At 47.1% G+C, this 15,768-nt stretch overlaps 1 protein-coding gene across 2 annotated transcripts; it reads left to right on the forward strand.

The window, feature by feature from the left end:
• Positions 1-989: 989 nt before the first annotated feature.
• On the forward strand, positions 990-15,768 carry KCNS1 (potassium voltage-gated channel modifier subfamily S member 1). Of its 2 annotated transcripts, none has more exons than XM_020984096.2 (3): positions 990-1,337; positions 2,037-3,032; positions 10,470-15,768. In XM_020984096.2, exons 2-3 carry the CDS (start codon positions 2,067-2,069, stop codon positions 10,926-10,928), a joined length of 1,425 nt encoding a protein of 474 aa, XP_020839755.1. In that variant the 5' UTR covers positions 990-1,337; positions 2,037-2,066; the 3' UTR covers positions 10,929-15,768. The 2 variants fall into 2 exon arrangements, with proteins under 2 accessions (XP_020839755.1, XP_020839756.1); XM_020984097.2 differs by having other exon boundaries at positions 1,123-1,205.

Raw genomic sequence — 15,768 nt, forward strand, 5'->3', positions numbered from 1 at the left:
ATTACAAACAAATCATAGAAAGGAGGAAGAAATTACCTTTTGGATCTAAGAAAGGGGGGAGAATTTATGACTAAACAAAGGAGAGAGAAGATCAAAGAAGGCAAAATGTACAAATTCTACTATATAAAATTTGAGTTTTTGCACAAAGTCAATGAAGTTACAGTTTAGAGCAGTTAACTTGGGGGGGGGGTGTAAATCTTTGTAGCAAGTTTCTCTGCTAAAGGTTTCATATCCAAGATGTATGTGGAACTGATTCAAACTTATGAGAACAAGAGGTCATTCCCTAATGGATAAAATGGTCAAAGGATATGAACAGGCAGTTTTCAAAGGATGAAATCCAAGCTATGCTTAGGTCGGGAGGGTAAAAATTGGGTAGGGTCCCTTGAAAGCTAGCCATACTGAAGTGGATAGAGCCCTGGATTTGGGGTTGGGGAGGCTGTTCTCTACTTACAAGCCGTGTGACCCTGACAAAGCCATTTCCTCTCTGCAAGCCCATTTCCTGTTATCTGTGAAATGGGGATAAAAATACTTGCACTACTTACCTCCTAGGGCTGTTACAAGGAAAGTGCTTTGTAAATTGTAACAAGCTATAGAAGTGAGCTATTATTCTGATTTGGAGGGTACAGAGTGTGTTCTGGGCCTGCCTGATGCCTCACCCACGGCAGGAGGGAGCCTTGGCCAGGTTTTCTCTAGCCCCTGGGCAAGGATCTTCATTACGGGTAAATTGCCCTGAATTTTGCATCACTGGACCTAAGGGGGTCCCTGACTGTCGGGTTTCCCAGTCACAGACATTGAGCAGGAGGTGTCGGTCAAAGTGAACATGCTCCTGAAGTCAGGACTCCTCTCAGCCTCGGCCAAATCAGAAATAGAAGCCGCCTGCCTTCCTCCTGTCATCTCTTCCTTCCCCCGCAGCTTCTCAACCAGCAGCGATCGATGCGGCCCCGGCGCGGGTTGCCCTTCCCCTCCCACTCCCCCTTTCCCTCCTTGCTGCCCGGCCGGGGGTGGGGGGGCGGCGGTTTACGCAGCGGCCGAAGAGCCCATTAAGAAGGCGAGCTTGGCTTCCCCGCTTCGGGAGGCGGGGCTCGAGCTCAGCTCAAGCCAGGGAAAAGGCTGAAGCAGCCCCAGCCAGAGCGCACAAGGAGGCGCCGGGCATCCCATCTCCCCTTTGCAAAGTCGGGGTGCCCTCACTTCGCCGAGAGCACACAGTAAGCAGGGCGGCCAGGGTCCAGTTTAAGCATCTTGGAACCAGCCAAAGGAGAGGGCACTATACTCTGCTCTGGGGAAGTTCCCAATGTCAAGGGCGAGGCAGTGAGGCGCGTGCTCGGGTTTGGACAGCGGTAAGGGGTGCCGGCTCCGGCAACTGGGGCGGCACTCAGGGAGGCGGCCTGCCCCAGGCTAAGTCGCCTCATCCCATGGGGAGTAGGGGTGCAGGGGTACAGGGGAGATACTGGCCAAGGTCTTGGGAACATACATTGCCTGTGCCGCTATAGAAAATCCCCGACGGCACAGATGGAGCGCCTGGAAGGGGGAAGTAACCAGAGCTGCAGTGGGAAGTTTGAAACGCTGGGGTTTCAGTTCCTTTCGGCTCTGAAACTCCTTTCCCTCTTCAAGTAGCCCCGACTTCTGGGGAAAGCCGTTGGGATTTCTAGGGTGAGGGAAGAGGGATGGACGCCCTGGCCTCCTGATCTCCTTCACCGCGGGCGCCCTGCTTTCCTCCAACCCTCCTCTTCCAGTTGAGGGAAGAACCAACAGATATCGGCTCGAATCACGGATCTGACACTAGTTATTTAACCTTAAGCAAACCTCTCCAGGACTCAGTTTTCCCATCTGTAAAACTTTGGAGGTCCTGTTCAGTACTAGCTCCTATAACCCCATGCAAGGATGTAGGATGTAGGGGCCACCTTGCCCATGAAAAACTCTGTATGTGAGGTGGGGGTGGTGAAAAGCCCCTCGGGTGAGGCGCGTTGGGAGCGCAATTGCATCTGGGAAGGCCTTCCTCAGACTCAGGGTTGTCTTTCTCTTCCCTCTGTCTCCAGGCGCCGGAAGAAGTACGTTCAGGGGCCACCATGGTCAGCGAATCTCCCGGCGGCCTCTGGAGGCCAGGGCTGCCCGGGGAGGCACTCAACGTGAACGTGGGCGGCGTGCGGCGCCGTCTGAGCCCGCGAGCGCTGGCTCAGTTTCCCGACACGCGGCTAGGCCGCCTGCAGGCTGCCGCATCGGAGGAGCAGGCCCGTCAGCTGTGCGACGACTACGACCCCAGCAAGCGAGAGTTCTACTTTGACCGGCACCCGGGCTTCTTTCTGTGTCTGCTCCACTTCTACCGCACCGGCCGGCTGCACGTGCTGGAGGAGCTGTGCGTCTTCGCCTTTGGCCAGGAGGCTGAGTACTGGGGTCTAGGCGACTGCTTCCTGGCCGCCTGCTGCAGTGGCCGCTACCACGAGCGGCGTCTAGAGTGCCACCGGCGTAGCTGGGACGAGGAGAGCGACGTGAGCAGTGTGGACACGTCCCCCGACGATATCTCCGACTTCAACCAGGACCTGCAGCGCTATCGCGCAGTGCGCTGCGGCCAGCTACGTAAGCGCCTCTGGCTGACCATGGAGAACCCAGGCTACTCCCTGCCAAGCAAGCTCTTCAGCTGCGTCTCCATCGGCGTCGTGCTCGTCTCCATTGCGGCCATGTGCATCCATAGCCTGCCGGAGTACCAAGAACACGATGAGGACGTGGCCGTGGCCCACCCGCTCTTGTTGCGACTCGAATACTTCTGCATCGCCTGGTTTAGCTTCGAGGTGGCCTCCCGCCTACTTTTGGCCCCAAGCCTGCCCCGCTTCTTCCGGCATCCGCTAAACCTCATCGACATCGTTTCTGTGCTGCCCTTCTACCTCACGCTGCTTGTGAGTGTCATGCTGGGCCGCTCCTCGAAGCTGGGTAGCATGGGCAAGGTGGTGCACGTCTTCAGGCTCATGCGCATCTTTCGGGTGCTCAAACTGGCCCGCCACTCCACCGGGCTTCGATCCCTGGGGGCCACTCTCAAGGTAATATTAGTGTCATAATTAGGTAGAGGCAACCTGGTGTGCTGAATAGTCGTGGGCTTGGAGTAAGGACCACTGGGGTTCAACCCTTCAGCCCTGACATTAGCTGTGTGATCAAAGGCAAAGTATTTGACCTCTGAGCCTCTGACACCTCATTTTTGAAGTGCCATAAATGAATGAGTTGTATCAGGTGTGGGATAAATAATGCAGATGGTCCTTAATGTGCTGACATAATAGTGTTTAGAACTGGAAGGAACCTTAGGAATGTAATTCAACAAACAGTTGAATTTGTTTCTACTACATGCCAGGCATTGTGCTAAACAAAGGTACATACAGGACCTGTGATTTTGCTGAGATAGGGAACTCCCAGATGAGGAAAGTCCCTCCACCAATGTAGGTCAGTAACCTCTGTAATTTAAAGTCTTAGAGAGTTGCTTGGAGCACTAAGACATTACCTTGACTTGCCTAGGACCACACAGCTAGCATGTAGCAGAGGTAGGACTTAAGTCCAGGGCTTCTAGGCTGGCTCTGTAGCCACTACATCAGGAGACAAAAATTGCAAACTGTTCCTGCCCTAAAGGAGCTTACTTTATACTGGGGTATAATTGTTGTTTAGCCGTTTTCAGTCTATCTGACTCTTACCCCTTTAGGGGTTTTCTTGGCAAAGATACTGGAATGGTTTGCCATTTTCTTCTCCAGCTCTTTTACAGATGAGGAAACTGAGGCAAACAGGGTTAAGTGATTTGCCCAGTGTCACACAGCTAGTGTCTGAGGCCAGATTTGAGCTCAGGTCTTCCTGCCTCCAGGCCTCGCACTTTATATACTTCGCATCCTAGCTAACCTACACTGGGGTATATACTAGGGTAATTAAGGAGAAGATAATGTTAAGAAAGAGAGAGCACTGACAGTTTAGGGGGAACAAGAAAGACTTCCTGTTAAAAATAGCATCTGAACCTTGAACGAACTTGAAAGGATGGTGGCGCCACAATAGACATAGAAAAGACATGTCCCTTATGGACATGGTGAATTTGAGATGCCAATGGCACATCCAAGTGGAGATGCCTAGCAGGAAGTTGGTGATGTTGGGCTAGAGAGAATATCGAAAACAGGGTTGGATATATGAATTTGAGGGTCGGCTGCTTAATGATGAGAATAGAATCCATGGGATTGTTTGAGATCACAGAGAAGATGGAAAGACAAAAGAAAAAAGGGCCAAGAACAAAGGCATGGGGGACCCCCATGAGTAGGAGGTAGGAAATGCATAATGATCCTAATGAGAAGGAACATTCAGTCCAAAAAACCAGGAGAGGGTATTCAGGAAGATGACATGGAGGGGGAAAGCTGCCCATTAGTCTGAGAAAAGACTATCACATTTAAGAATTGAAGTCATTGGTAACCTTGAAGAGAGCCGTTTTATTTGTTTGGGGAGAGGGGTCAGAATTCAGATTGTTGGGAGTTGGTGAAAGAGTGGAGGTAGTGAACAGAAGTGCCTTTTCCTAGGATTCTGGATCTCTTGGAGAGGCAGTCGTAGCATAGTGGCCTTGAAGCCAAGAAGACCTTGGGTTCAAGTCCTATGTCTGCCACATACTAGCTGTGCAACATCAAGCAAGTTACTTTATCTTCCAGTGTTCTATGCAATTTGCCAAGACTAAGTTGAAGAGAAGTCACTTACCTGCATTGGTAAAGTGAGTTTCCTCATCTGGGAGTTCCATATGCCAATGAAATCAGAGGTCTACTCTTTGACTCTTGGACTTTTTGTTCAGTGGTTTTAGATATGTCTGACTCTTCATTACCTCATTTTGAATTTTCTTGGCAAAGATACTGGAGATACTCCAGCTCATTTTATTGATGAGGAAACTGAGGCAAGTAGGGTTAAGTGAGTTGCCCAGGGTCACAAAACTAGTATCTGAGGTCACATGTGAACTCAGGTCTTCCTGACTCCAGACTCTATCCACCAAATCACCTAGCTGCCTTTTTTTTGGGGGGGGGGACAGTGGAACATAATGCTAGCTTGGGGGGATAGCAGGGTCAAGTGAAGATTTTTTTTAAAGGAAAGAGAAAACTGGGGCATTTTTCCAAACAGCAAGAAAGGAAAGAAATAGGGAATGGAAAGAAGCAATTATTAAACATCTGCTATATGACAGGTACTGGGAAAAGAGAGATTGAAAATGAGAGAGAACAAAGTGAACATCTCTAGAATTATTCTATATGTGAGTATTTTGAAAATAAACTAGAATTTCTACACAAAAAAGAAAATGAGAGAGAAAAGGGATAAAAGAAAGAATAAACTTCTGAACTGGATGAGAGGAGATAGAATAAAAGGCCTAAGTAGAGATGTTTGCCCTTGCAAGGAGAAGGGGAAGAGGGTATGTATGGGTCTCTTATTTCCTTAGTAAAGAAGGAAGCACAGTCTTTTGTTCAGAGGAAGGGGGAGAGGTAGTGTGAAGAACTGCAAGAGGGAAAGTTAGTTGAGATCAGACATTACAGAGTGTGATAGCCAATAGTGGGGAGAGGGAGGGAAAGGATTGCAGTGTAGCAGTGAAGGCTCAGGTGCTATAATGTAACATAAGTCTGCAGAGGTCCCAGGCAGCATGGTTTTGAAACTTCCTCCTTTGGGGTTCGGCAGAAAAGGCAGATGCTATGGATAACCTAGGGCAGAGCTTCAGTAAAGCATGAGCAGTGTGGAAGGACAAAGCATACAAGGTGGAGGATGGTAGATAGTTGAGCTCGTTAATTAAAGGGTTAAGACTGTGAGGCCAGAACAAAAATGATAGACTCAGAGAGCAGGTGAGTGGATAACACAAGGAGAAGGAAGAAGAGGCTTAGGAGAAGTCAGACAAAGGGGAAGATGGAAGGATGAGGTTGTGGTTAAAGAGAATTTTGGAGTTCAGGATCATGACATAGCTCATTTATGAGTGATGGTGAGAGGAATGGTGTGGCCATTTTTTATGTGTGGATGAGGTGGAATGAAGGAGTTGGTCATAGGAATAGAGAAAACTGATGAAATGGATGGCCAGGATGTTTGAGAGGATATGATAGCATATTTGGAAGTCCCAAGTGTAAGGACAAGGGTTGGGGTGGACAAGAAAAGTTGGAGTCAAGTACTGAGCTCCTTGAAAAAGGAGGAAGAGTTACTGGGGCATAGCTGGATAACTGCAACAAGGATTTGGAATTCATACTGTAGACCATTGGACCTCAAATGCAGAGAGGTTGCTGTGTGATGGCAACAGATAGAAGGTGTGGAAGGGGCGGTTATGAGCAAGGAATAATAATAGCTAACATTTCAGTAGTGGTCACTATGTGCCTGGCACTGTGTTAAGCGTTTATAGTTATTATCTCATGTGAGCCTCACAACAACTGTATGAGGTAGGTACTGTTATTATCTCCATTTTACAGAAGAGGAAACTGAGGCAGGTAGAGGTTAAGTGGCTTGTCCAGGATCACACAGCTACTAAGAGGCCAGATCTGAGCTCAGGCCAGGCACTCTATCCACTGCACCACCTGGAATATACTCACTCCTCTTATTTGCTCATTTCATTGGGAGCACGAGAGAAGGTACATTCAGTACTGGAGAGTGGCCAGGGATGCAGTGTCTTTGGGGGGAAGGTCAGGTTTCCATGATTTAAAGGTGGATAGTATGTGAGAGGAAGAGACTGAAGATAAAAGAAATTTAACAACAGAACAGGAGATCTAAAGGGTGAAATGGAAGGTGGAAGAAAATGGGAAAACTCAGGATGGAGAGGGCTAAGATGGATGGGGATGAAAGAGCAGTGGTTATATGGAAATGGAATTTTCACTCCAGCAAAAGACAAATATTGATTCACAGGGATTAGGAGAGGAAGGTTTGCTAAGCCATGTGAAAATACCAGTTCAGCAGGGCTTCTACTCTCAAAGAGTCCTGTGATGGTGGAGATTGGACCATTTTGTTTAACACCAGCAAGAAGTGAAGTTGGTTAGGGCTTCTGGGTCAGTATACCTGGAGATCTGGTCACCAAGGGCCTGATGGAATTACCATCTAGGGTGAGGGTGAGGAGGACAAAACGTGTCCAGAAATGCACAATGGCTAGCTCAGCCCAACACAGCTGGCAATTGGCTGTGTTGGGACCCTTGTCCTTTATCCTTTAATGACAAACCCATCACTCTCCCTTCCCATTTACACAGAACACCCAATGAGAGCTCACATTTTTCTAGGTTTTGAGGCTGACAAAGTGTTTCTTTCAGAAGAGCCTTGTAAAGAAGATATTACAAGAATATGATCCACTTTCACAGATGAGGAAACTGAGGCCATAAAGCTAAATTAACTTGTCCATAGCTAATTGATTGTCAGAGCCAAGATGTGAACTCAACTCTCCTGACTCTAAATAGAGAACTTTAATCAGTACATTCTGATGAAGTAGCAGACACTCCCCGCCCCTTCTCCTCTTTTAACACATAACTTGGCTTTGATGAGGAGGAGAGGGAGGAGAAAGGAATACGAATCTGAGGCTGCAGTTGGGGGTTTGGGAAAGAAAGTACAAGGGAAAGGGGGACAGGGACTGTCAGTCAATAAACAATTTTTAAGCAACTATTATGTGTCAGGCACTGTGCTGAGCACTGGGGAATACAAAAAGAGGCAAAATATAGTCCCTGACTTGGAGAAGCTCACAGCCTAATGGGGGAGACAATAAACAGGACTGTGTGAAGGTGCTGCCGCATCTTAGTGTGAGTCTGGAACAGCTTCCACTAAGTAACTGAAGAGCTGCTGGAATGCAGCATACCCTGCTGTGTGACCTTGTACCTATCAGTGAACTTCTCTGGACTTGACAGAAGCATAGATTTTGAGCCAGAAGGAACCCTAAAGATCAGCCAGTTTCATTTTACGGATGAGATAACTGAGGTCAAAAGAGGGGAAAGGGCTACTTTACACATAGAGTAAGTGGCAGAAATGGAAAGAAGGAAGGAAATGAGTATTTATTAGGCACTGCTATGTGTCAGGCACTGTGCTAAGTGCTCTCCAGATGTTATTTCACCTGATATAACAACTCTGGGAGGTAGGTGCTATTATTACTTCCACTTTACCGCTGAGGAAACTGAGGCAGACAAAGTTTAAGTAACTTGTCCAGGGTCATACAGCTAGAAATTTGAGGCCATATTTGAACTTGGGTCTTCCTGACTCCAGGGCCCAGTGCTCCATTTACTGTACCACCTAGCTGCCTCTGAGAGATCAAGGCCTTTGACTCCACATTTGCATAGTTTCTACTATGCCATGGTGACTCAGTTTCTTTCCCCATAAAATGGGTGGGGATCTAAGATCTAGGGTCCTTTTCCCTTTTATTAAGGATTAGGGTGAGAGCTAGGTGCTGAGGATATCAAAGAGAAAGTCTTTACTCTCAAGAAGCTTACATTCTGTTGTAAGGACACGATGTGGTACATAGATAGGTACAAAGTAATTTGGGCAAGGATAGAGCACTGAGGAAAAATGTCTCTTGGAACATCCCAGAAGAATTCTCATTGGAGGTAGTCCTTTAAAGTTGACCTTGAAGAAAGGTAAGGATGGTAAGAAATAGAGGTGAAGAGAATGCATTCCAGGCATGGGGGCCAGCCTATGCAAAGCTGCTACCATGCATAATGATAGAGGTAACAATACACTACCGACTTCAGAATGATGGTGAAGAAGCACTTTGTGAACCTGTGAACCGTCATTAGATCACAGTGGCCTTTACAGGTTTGTTCAGTTGTTTCAGTGGTATCTGACTTTTTGTAACCCCATTTGGGGTTTTCTTGGCAGAGATACTGGAGTGGTTTGCCATTTCCTTCTCCAGCTCATTTTACAGATGAGGAAACTGAGGCAAACAGCATTAAGTGACTTGCCCTGGGTCACCCAGCTAGTAAAGGTCTGAGACCAGATTTGAACTCAGGAAGATGAGTCTTCCTGTCAGGCCCAGTACTCCATCCACCAAGCCACCTAGCTGCCTATTCTTTTTCCTGAGGGTACCTTGAGAAGTTTCCAGGTCTCCTACATTTCTCAGTAGGTGATGTTTCTAACCTTGATTCCCTTTTGGGTCTCATGGCCTTCTGTGTACTAACTGGACATTCCATGTGGCCTCCTGCTGTACCTTTTGGCCTAGGGCCTGGCATTAGTATCTTCCTATCCCCTCTTCACAGAGGAGGTCAGGTCTGGGGAGAAAGGTGAGAGGGAGAAAGGAGATAAAGACAAGGTTTGTTCCCAGAAGGAGGGCCAGAGGAGTCACGGACAAAACAGGACATCTGTGGCAGCTTCATGTTGAATTTATTGCATACTTAAAAAGAAAAGCAAGCTTTCCGTAATAGAAATTCACAATTTCGTGTACAGCTCTCTCTTGTTCTATATGTATATGGAAATGCTTGCTTTATTTGGTGTTTGCTGAGTTCAGAATAAAACCAAAATGAAATGGAAAATGAAATAATTAAAACTAGAGCCCTTCTAAGCTCCATTTTGGTCTGAACCTATAAACCTATGACCCTCCATGAAGCCAAACCTCTTCCCCTATGTCTGAACGTGAGCTCTGCTTACTCATTCTACAATTAATCCAAATCCTGCCCTCTTTTGACCTAATCTTTCTTATTTGTGTACAATTTTATTCCCTCTATTAGATTGTAAATGCCTTGAGGGCAGGAGTAGCTGTGTTTTTTAAATCTGTTTCCTTAGCAACCATCACTTGCACATAGATAGATACTTAACAAGTATTTGGTAGGCTCAATTGGGGGGAAAAAAGGGACCCTAAGGTTGCTCTAGTTCGGTCTCCTCAGCTTATGAAAGAGGAAGGGAGGGCCACAGATGAGGCTATTTGCTCAAAGCCACACAGCTAGACAGTAACAGACCCGAGCCTAGTCCCTGTGCTGCCTCTGAGTAGGAGGATGGGGTCCTTGGGAGCAGGAAAAAACCTGCTAGCCAGAGATGCCGTGCTCTGCCCTTCTTCAGAGAAGTGTTTCTCAGGCTCTGGGCCCTCCCTCTGCACTATCTGCTTCCTGCAAGGCAGAGGGCCAGGACAGGCAGACGCTGATGGCTCCAATGAGGAGAGAAGAATATTGATCCAGGTGCCAGCCTTCAGGCCCAGGTGTCAATTACTTCCTCCAAGGCAGAAGAAGGTCTGGTCTAGACCTCAGGGGGTCTAACTTAACCCCAGAAACACTTCTGTCCTTATTTCCTCTTTGTGAAGGGAACACCTGAAGACACAAGGTTTGAATCATAGAATGTCAGAGCTAGGGGGATATTAGAACAGAGCTAGAAGAGAATTTAGAGATTATTCAGTTAAAATTCTTTTTATTTTGCAGGTAGTATAATTGAGGCCAAGAGAGGGAAAGGAATGGGTGTGAGGTTGCCCAGCATACTATTGGTAAATAGCTTGGAGGCTCTGGAGACTCTGGAGAAGAGCAGGTTACAGGAGAGAGGGAGTTCAATACCTTTGCTTTCTCTTCCAGCATAGCTACCGGGAGGTGGGCATCCTGCTGCTGTACCTGGCTGTGGGAGTGTCCGTATTCTCTGGCGTGGCCTATACAGCTGAAAAGGAAGAAGATGTGGGCTTTGACACGATCCCAGCCTGCTGGTGGTGGGGCACGGTGAGCATGACGACCGTGGGCTATGGGGACGTGGTGCCTGTGACCGTGGCAGGCAAGCTAGCTGCCTCAGGCTGCATCCTAGGTGGCATCCTAGTGGTGGCCCTCCCTATCACCATCATCTTCAATAAATTCTCCCACTTCTACCGACGCCAGAAAGCCCTGGAGGCAGCCGTGAGGAACAGTGACCAGCGGGAACCGAGCCTTTCTGTGGGTGCCTCTAGCACTGAAGATGGGGCATCTCAGGCTTCAAATGAGACATCTCGGGAGGGGAACTTCGCAGAGCCCAGGTCCCGAGCATCAGATGTGGCCTCTACACCATAGACTGTAGATTATAGGGTTTAGAAGGGATCTTGGAGACCATCTAGTCTTCATTTACAGATGAGGAGACTGAGGCCCAGAGGGGTTAAATGGTTTGCCCTGGCATACAACAGAGCCAGGATTTGAATCCTAGGTCTTATGATTACAGTTTTGTTGTTCTTTCTGCTTTTCTCAGCTGCCTTCTCAAGTCTGTTAAAATCAGGGCCCCAGACACATGGATGTGTCTTTTCTACCCCTCGGCTACTCATACCCACCTGGCTGAAAGCATGGAGATATCCCTTTCTAAGTGGTCCTAGAGGCCTGAAGTGGGAAGGGATCATATCCTTCATCACCCAAGGGACATTTGTGGGCCAAGTGTCAAGCCTAGAATCGGAGAAGGGCTGGGATCCTGCCTGAATGGGACCAAGGTTGGACGAACCCCCATTTTTCTTCTAGAAGTCCATAGAGGCCTCCCCCTGCTTTTCAGAGTAGCTCCCATCATGGTATCCAGGAAGGACAGGCAAGTATAGAGGAGACATTTTACAGGCTGAATCCTAGAGTAGAAATACCCTCTAGAGCTGGGTAGAGTGTGGGAAGGTGGTCTTCATTTCTGACCCTGAAAGCATCTGGTTTCGTGGGACCATCCTGGACTAGTGCTGCTACCATCCAGAGGATGGTAACTAGGATGGTGGATGGGCTTCTGTTAATTAAATATTGAAGGAACTAGTGATATTGAAAAGACCTGGGGAGGGAGAAGATCCCTGATTTTATGTGTTTGAAGGGCTGCCATCTGGAAAAGGAATGGACTGGTTCTGTTTGCTCCTAGAGGGCACACGGTGGCAGTTGCAAAGGAGACAAACTTCAGTTTGCTTGAAGGCAGAACTTCCTAACTGTTAGAGGGGGAATGGGCCGCTATTGGCAGCCCTCTCTTTGGAGGGCTTCCACAATAAGTAGAAGAGCTACTTGGTCAAGTGGCAGTGGGGTTTCCTCCTTAGGTATGGGTTGGACTGTAGTCTTAGGAATGGCTTCTGAGGTCCTCCTAGCTCTGAAATTCTGCCAGTCTTTAAGTATGCATTGCCTGGTGATCCACAATCCTGTGGGCCCCACAGGGGCAGGATTCTAGGCTTTTCATTTTCATCCTCAGTGTGGTTCTATATAGGACTCCCTTATCCTCACTCCCTGGGTGTCCTCAATGACCTGAAGCATCCCCCCTGATTCTTAGGCTGAGCTGAGCCAGCCCTTCTCAAAGCTAGGTCCTGTGTCTCCTACTGTTGTCATCATCCTCTTAGCTTCACAACTGTATGCATCCTTCCCTGCCCACTCTCACACTCACTGAGCCCTGCCCTTGAGCTCCTGGACAAGGCTTGGTCGCTCCCACTGAGCTCCTGCCCTCTCTTTTTTGGGACAGCACTGGGGGTGCCTGACCAATCAGACCCTGCTCAGATCACCCTGGCTCCAGATTATAGCAGCTCTGGCATTGAAATGAGAAGCTTGATGGAGGAGTAGGAAGGGCATTGGATTTGAGATGAGAGGACCTGGGTTTGAATCCTGACTTTGCTGTGTATCACCTCTGTTACTTGGGCAATTCACTTTGATTTTCCACACCTCAATTCCCTATCTGAAAAAGGAGAGAATGGTCTAAAGACCATCCAATCTTCGGTGTGTGCCAGGGTCACTTTCAGCTCTGCGTTCCTGTGACCCTATCCTAGATGATTTTAGGGATGCCCTGACCTTGGCCACTTTTGAGTCAATGCAATTGCTTGGTAGGTGAGTGGGGTCCAGGCCCGGCCTGCCCTCCTGGTCCGAGCTCAGGGTTCTTTAGCCAGCTCTTCTTCCTGCTTTTGTTTCTGGCCTCTTACAGGCAGCTCCAGGGGCCAGGCACCGTCTGCAACTGTCCCTTAAGTCTGAGTGAAACAGCTTCTTTGTATTTCGTCCCCAAGCTGGAAATGGGGTCATAAAGGAAGGAGCCCAGGACTGGGAGATGGGAGAGCTGGGCTCAAGTCTGATCCTAGTTGTGTGATTTTGGGCAAGTCAATGCCCTCCCCGAGTTTTATTTTCCTCCTTTAAAAGGGGGGTGATCATATTTACCTAGCCTAACCCACAGAACTTTTGAGAGCATCAGTTAAGGAGAGAATTTGTAAAGTGTTTTGTAATTATTAAGTACTAGATATATGTCAGATGATTCTAATTGCAAGCTCCAACATCGACCCCAAAGCCCCGGGCCTCTAGGCATCTCTTTCCACTTGTACTTTGCCACAGTCAAGCTTATCTCTGTTCCTCTATTTCCTTACTATATCTCCAATTCCCATATCTTGGTCTCACTTCTCTTTCTTCCCCCCCACTCAAACCCCAGCTCAGTGTGTCACTCCCCACTACCATTAGCTCAAGAAACAGGATGACGAACACCGACCCAAGGCCCATCTCAGAAGGGTAAGCTACGATTATTAAATTGCCCACTGTGCCCATGGATTCCCTCTATAGGATCTTCGTCAGGCACTCTTCCATTTTCTGCATGAATTATCTCAAATGACAGGGAGCTATCACTGCAAGACTTTTTATTTGTTAGAAAGTTATTCCTTCCACTGAGTTGAAATCTCCCTCCTTATAAATTCCCTTCACTGGTCCTTGTTTTTTCCTCTGGGGTTAAATAGCTATCTTCTCATGACAACCCTCCAGATATTTGAAGACAGAGATCATGTCCCCATCTTGTATCTTCAGGCTAAACATTTCCAGTTCCCTCAGGCAATCCCTGTAGGCACTGATGTCCAGTCCTTTCACAATGCTGGTAGCCCTCCATCAGATTCTTAATGTCTTGTCTAAAATATGGCACCCAGAACAATCTTCCATGTGCTTGACCTGGGAAGAGGTCAGTGAGTGAATTACTTATATTTTATAAAATGGGAATTTCCTTATCCTTGAAGCCATGCAATCTATCTACCCTAGAGCTATGGGCTGATGGGAAAACTGGCTTGGCCCTTCTGGCTTATCTTTCTTAAGTTATCAGTACCTCTGTTACTTGAAAACTCATTTACTTTATCCAACTTCTGGAGTGGCTTTCTCCAAAAAGGAGACCGGTTCAAGTCCTTTCAGCCACAGTCTTAGGAGGCATGTTCCAGAGACAGAGCTGGAGGACCTATTAACAGGGCTTCTTAACTCCTTTGTCATGGACACCAGTGGCAGTCTGGTGGAGCCTACATACACAGGATTACAAAGGAAACCAGCGATATTGAACCACAGTTATCAAAATATTTTTTTAAAAATGAGTTAGTTCATGGACCGCAGGTTAAGAACTCCTGTATTAAAGGATATTAATTGATCACAAGAGAGGCCAAAGAAGAACTTTAATGAGGTTGTCAGTAAACTTATTATGTGCCAGGCACTGTGCTAAGTGCTGGGGATACAAAGAAAGGTAAAAGAGTCCTTACTAGACTAGAGCTCACAGTCTAATGGGGATTCCTTGTCCCCAAACTGAAAAATAGGAAAGAAATGAATCATCATTGGAAAAGACTGCCTTAGCCTGAATGCCTGGTAGGTATTTTGGGCAAGGCTGTCAGATTTTTGGATTCAGTTAGTCCACAACATTTAACTATATTCTAGGTACTACAGGAGACTCAAACCTGAAATAGTAGCAGTGGCAATAATAATAATAGCTGACATTTATATAGTGCTTATTATGTACCAGGCACTGTGCTAAGCACTTTACAATTATTATGTCATTCGATGGAAGGTAGGTGTCATTATTACTAACCTATTTTGTAGAAGAGGAAACTGAATCTAACAGATTAAGTGACTTGCCCAGGGCCATGTGGCTAATAAGTGTCTGAGACCAGGTTTGAACTAAGAGCTTCTGACTCCAGACCAATGTGCCACCGAGCGCACCTAAGAAGATAAGGGTGGTGGGTGGGGAGACTGGAAAACTTTGAGTCCTGGCTCTGCAGTTAACTTGTTAGGCAACATTGAGCCAGCTACTTCTCAGTTTCCCCATTTGTGACGTAGGGATAACAGCAGTACTTCCAATCACATTTTTAAAAATAAATTTTTTATTAATTTTTTCATATTACCTAGATTTTCCAATCTGTCCTTGCCCCCTCCCAGAGCACTATCCCTCATGATCAATAATTTAAAAAAAAAATAGTTCAGCAAAATTAATGAAGTCATTGAAAAAGTATGTCATTAGATGCACTGTTTCCCACCCTACCTTTGCAAAGAAGTAGGAGGTGCCTTCTCAAATCTTCCTTAGGGTTTACACTCCTAGAGTATTTTACAAAATGCTTTCCTCATAACAGCACTGTAATCTAGGTGGTGTATGTATTATTCCCATTTTACAGAGAAGGAAACTGAGGCTTAGCAAGAGGAAGTGACTTGCCCATGTTCACATGGCTGGTGTTGGAGCCCAGATTCAAAATCAGGCCTCCAAACTAACTGTTGGAAGCTCTTTGAAACGCTCCTTCCCCTCAGCCGTGAGCATCAAATGGAATCGTTTATGTGAATGCAGTTGTTCTCTCCAGCCTTCTTATTATTAATAGATAACTAATGGATGGATGGATGCAGGGGCTCCAGATTGGAAGGGCTGCTTGGGCTGAGTGTCCTTTGGGCCCTGTGCCCAGCTCCCAGGGCCAAGCCTAGGTCCCAGGTCAGGCAGAGACATGAGGGTCTAGAGGGCAGACTCCTGAACATGTTCAGAGGACTACCTTGCTCTGGGACACAGACATTCTCATTCTTAATAACAAAACCAAAAGATGCAAAATTCTAGTCTGGGCTGCCGGAGGGATCACACAGTGGAGGAGACTTCTAATCCTGGCAATGGAAGCAAACCCTTTCTGTGAAAACTTGAATCAATTAAAAGCATTACACAAATGAAGAA

The sequence above is a fragment of the Phascolarctos cinereus genome, unplaced genomic scaffold (assembly GCF_003287225.1).
Source record: "Phascolarctos cinereus isolate Bilbo 61053 unplaced genomic scaffold, phaCin_HiC Scaffold_2;HRSCAF=192, whole genome shotgun sequence".
In the NCBI taxonomy this organism is placed as follows: domain Eukaryota; kingdom Metazoa; phylum Chordata; class Mammalia; order Diprotodontia; family Phascolarctidae; genus Phascolarctos; species Phascolarctos cinereus.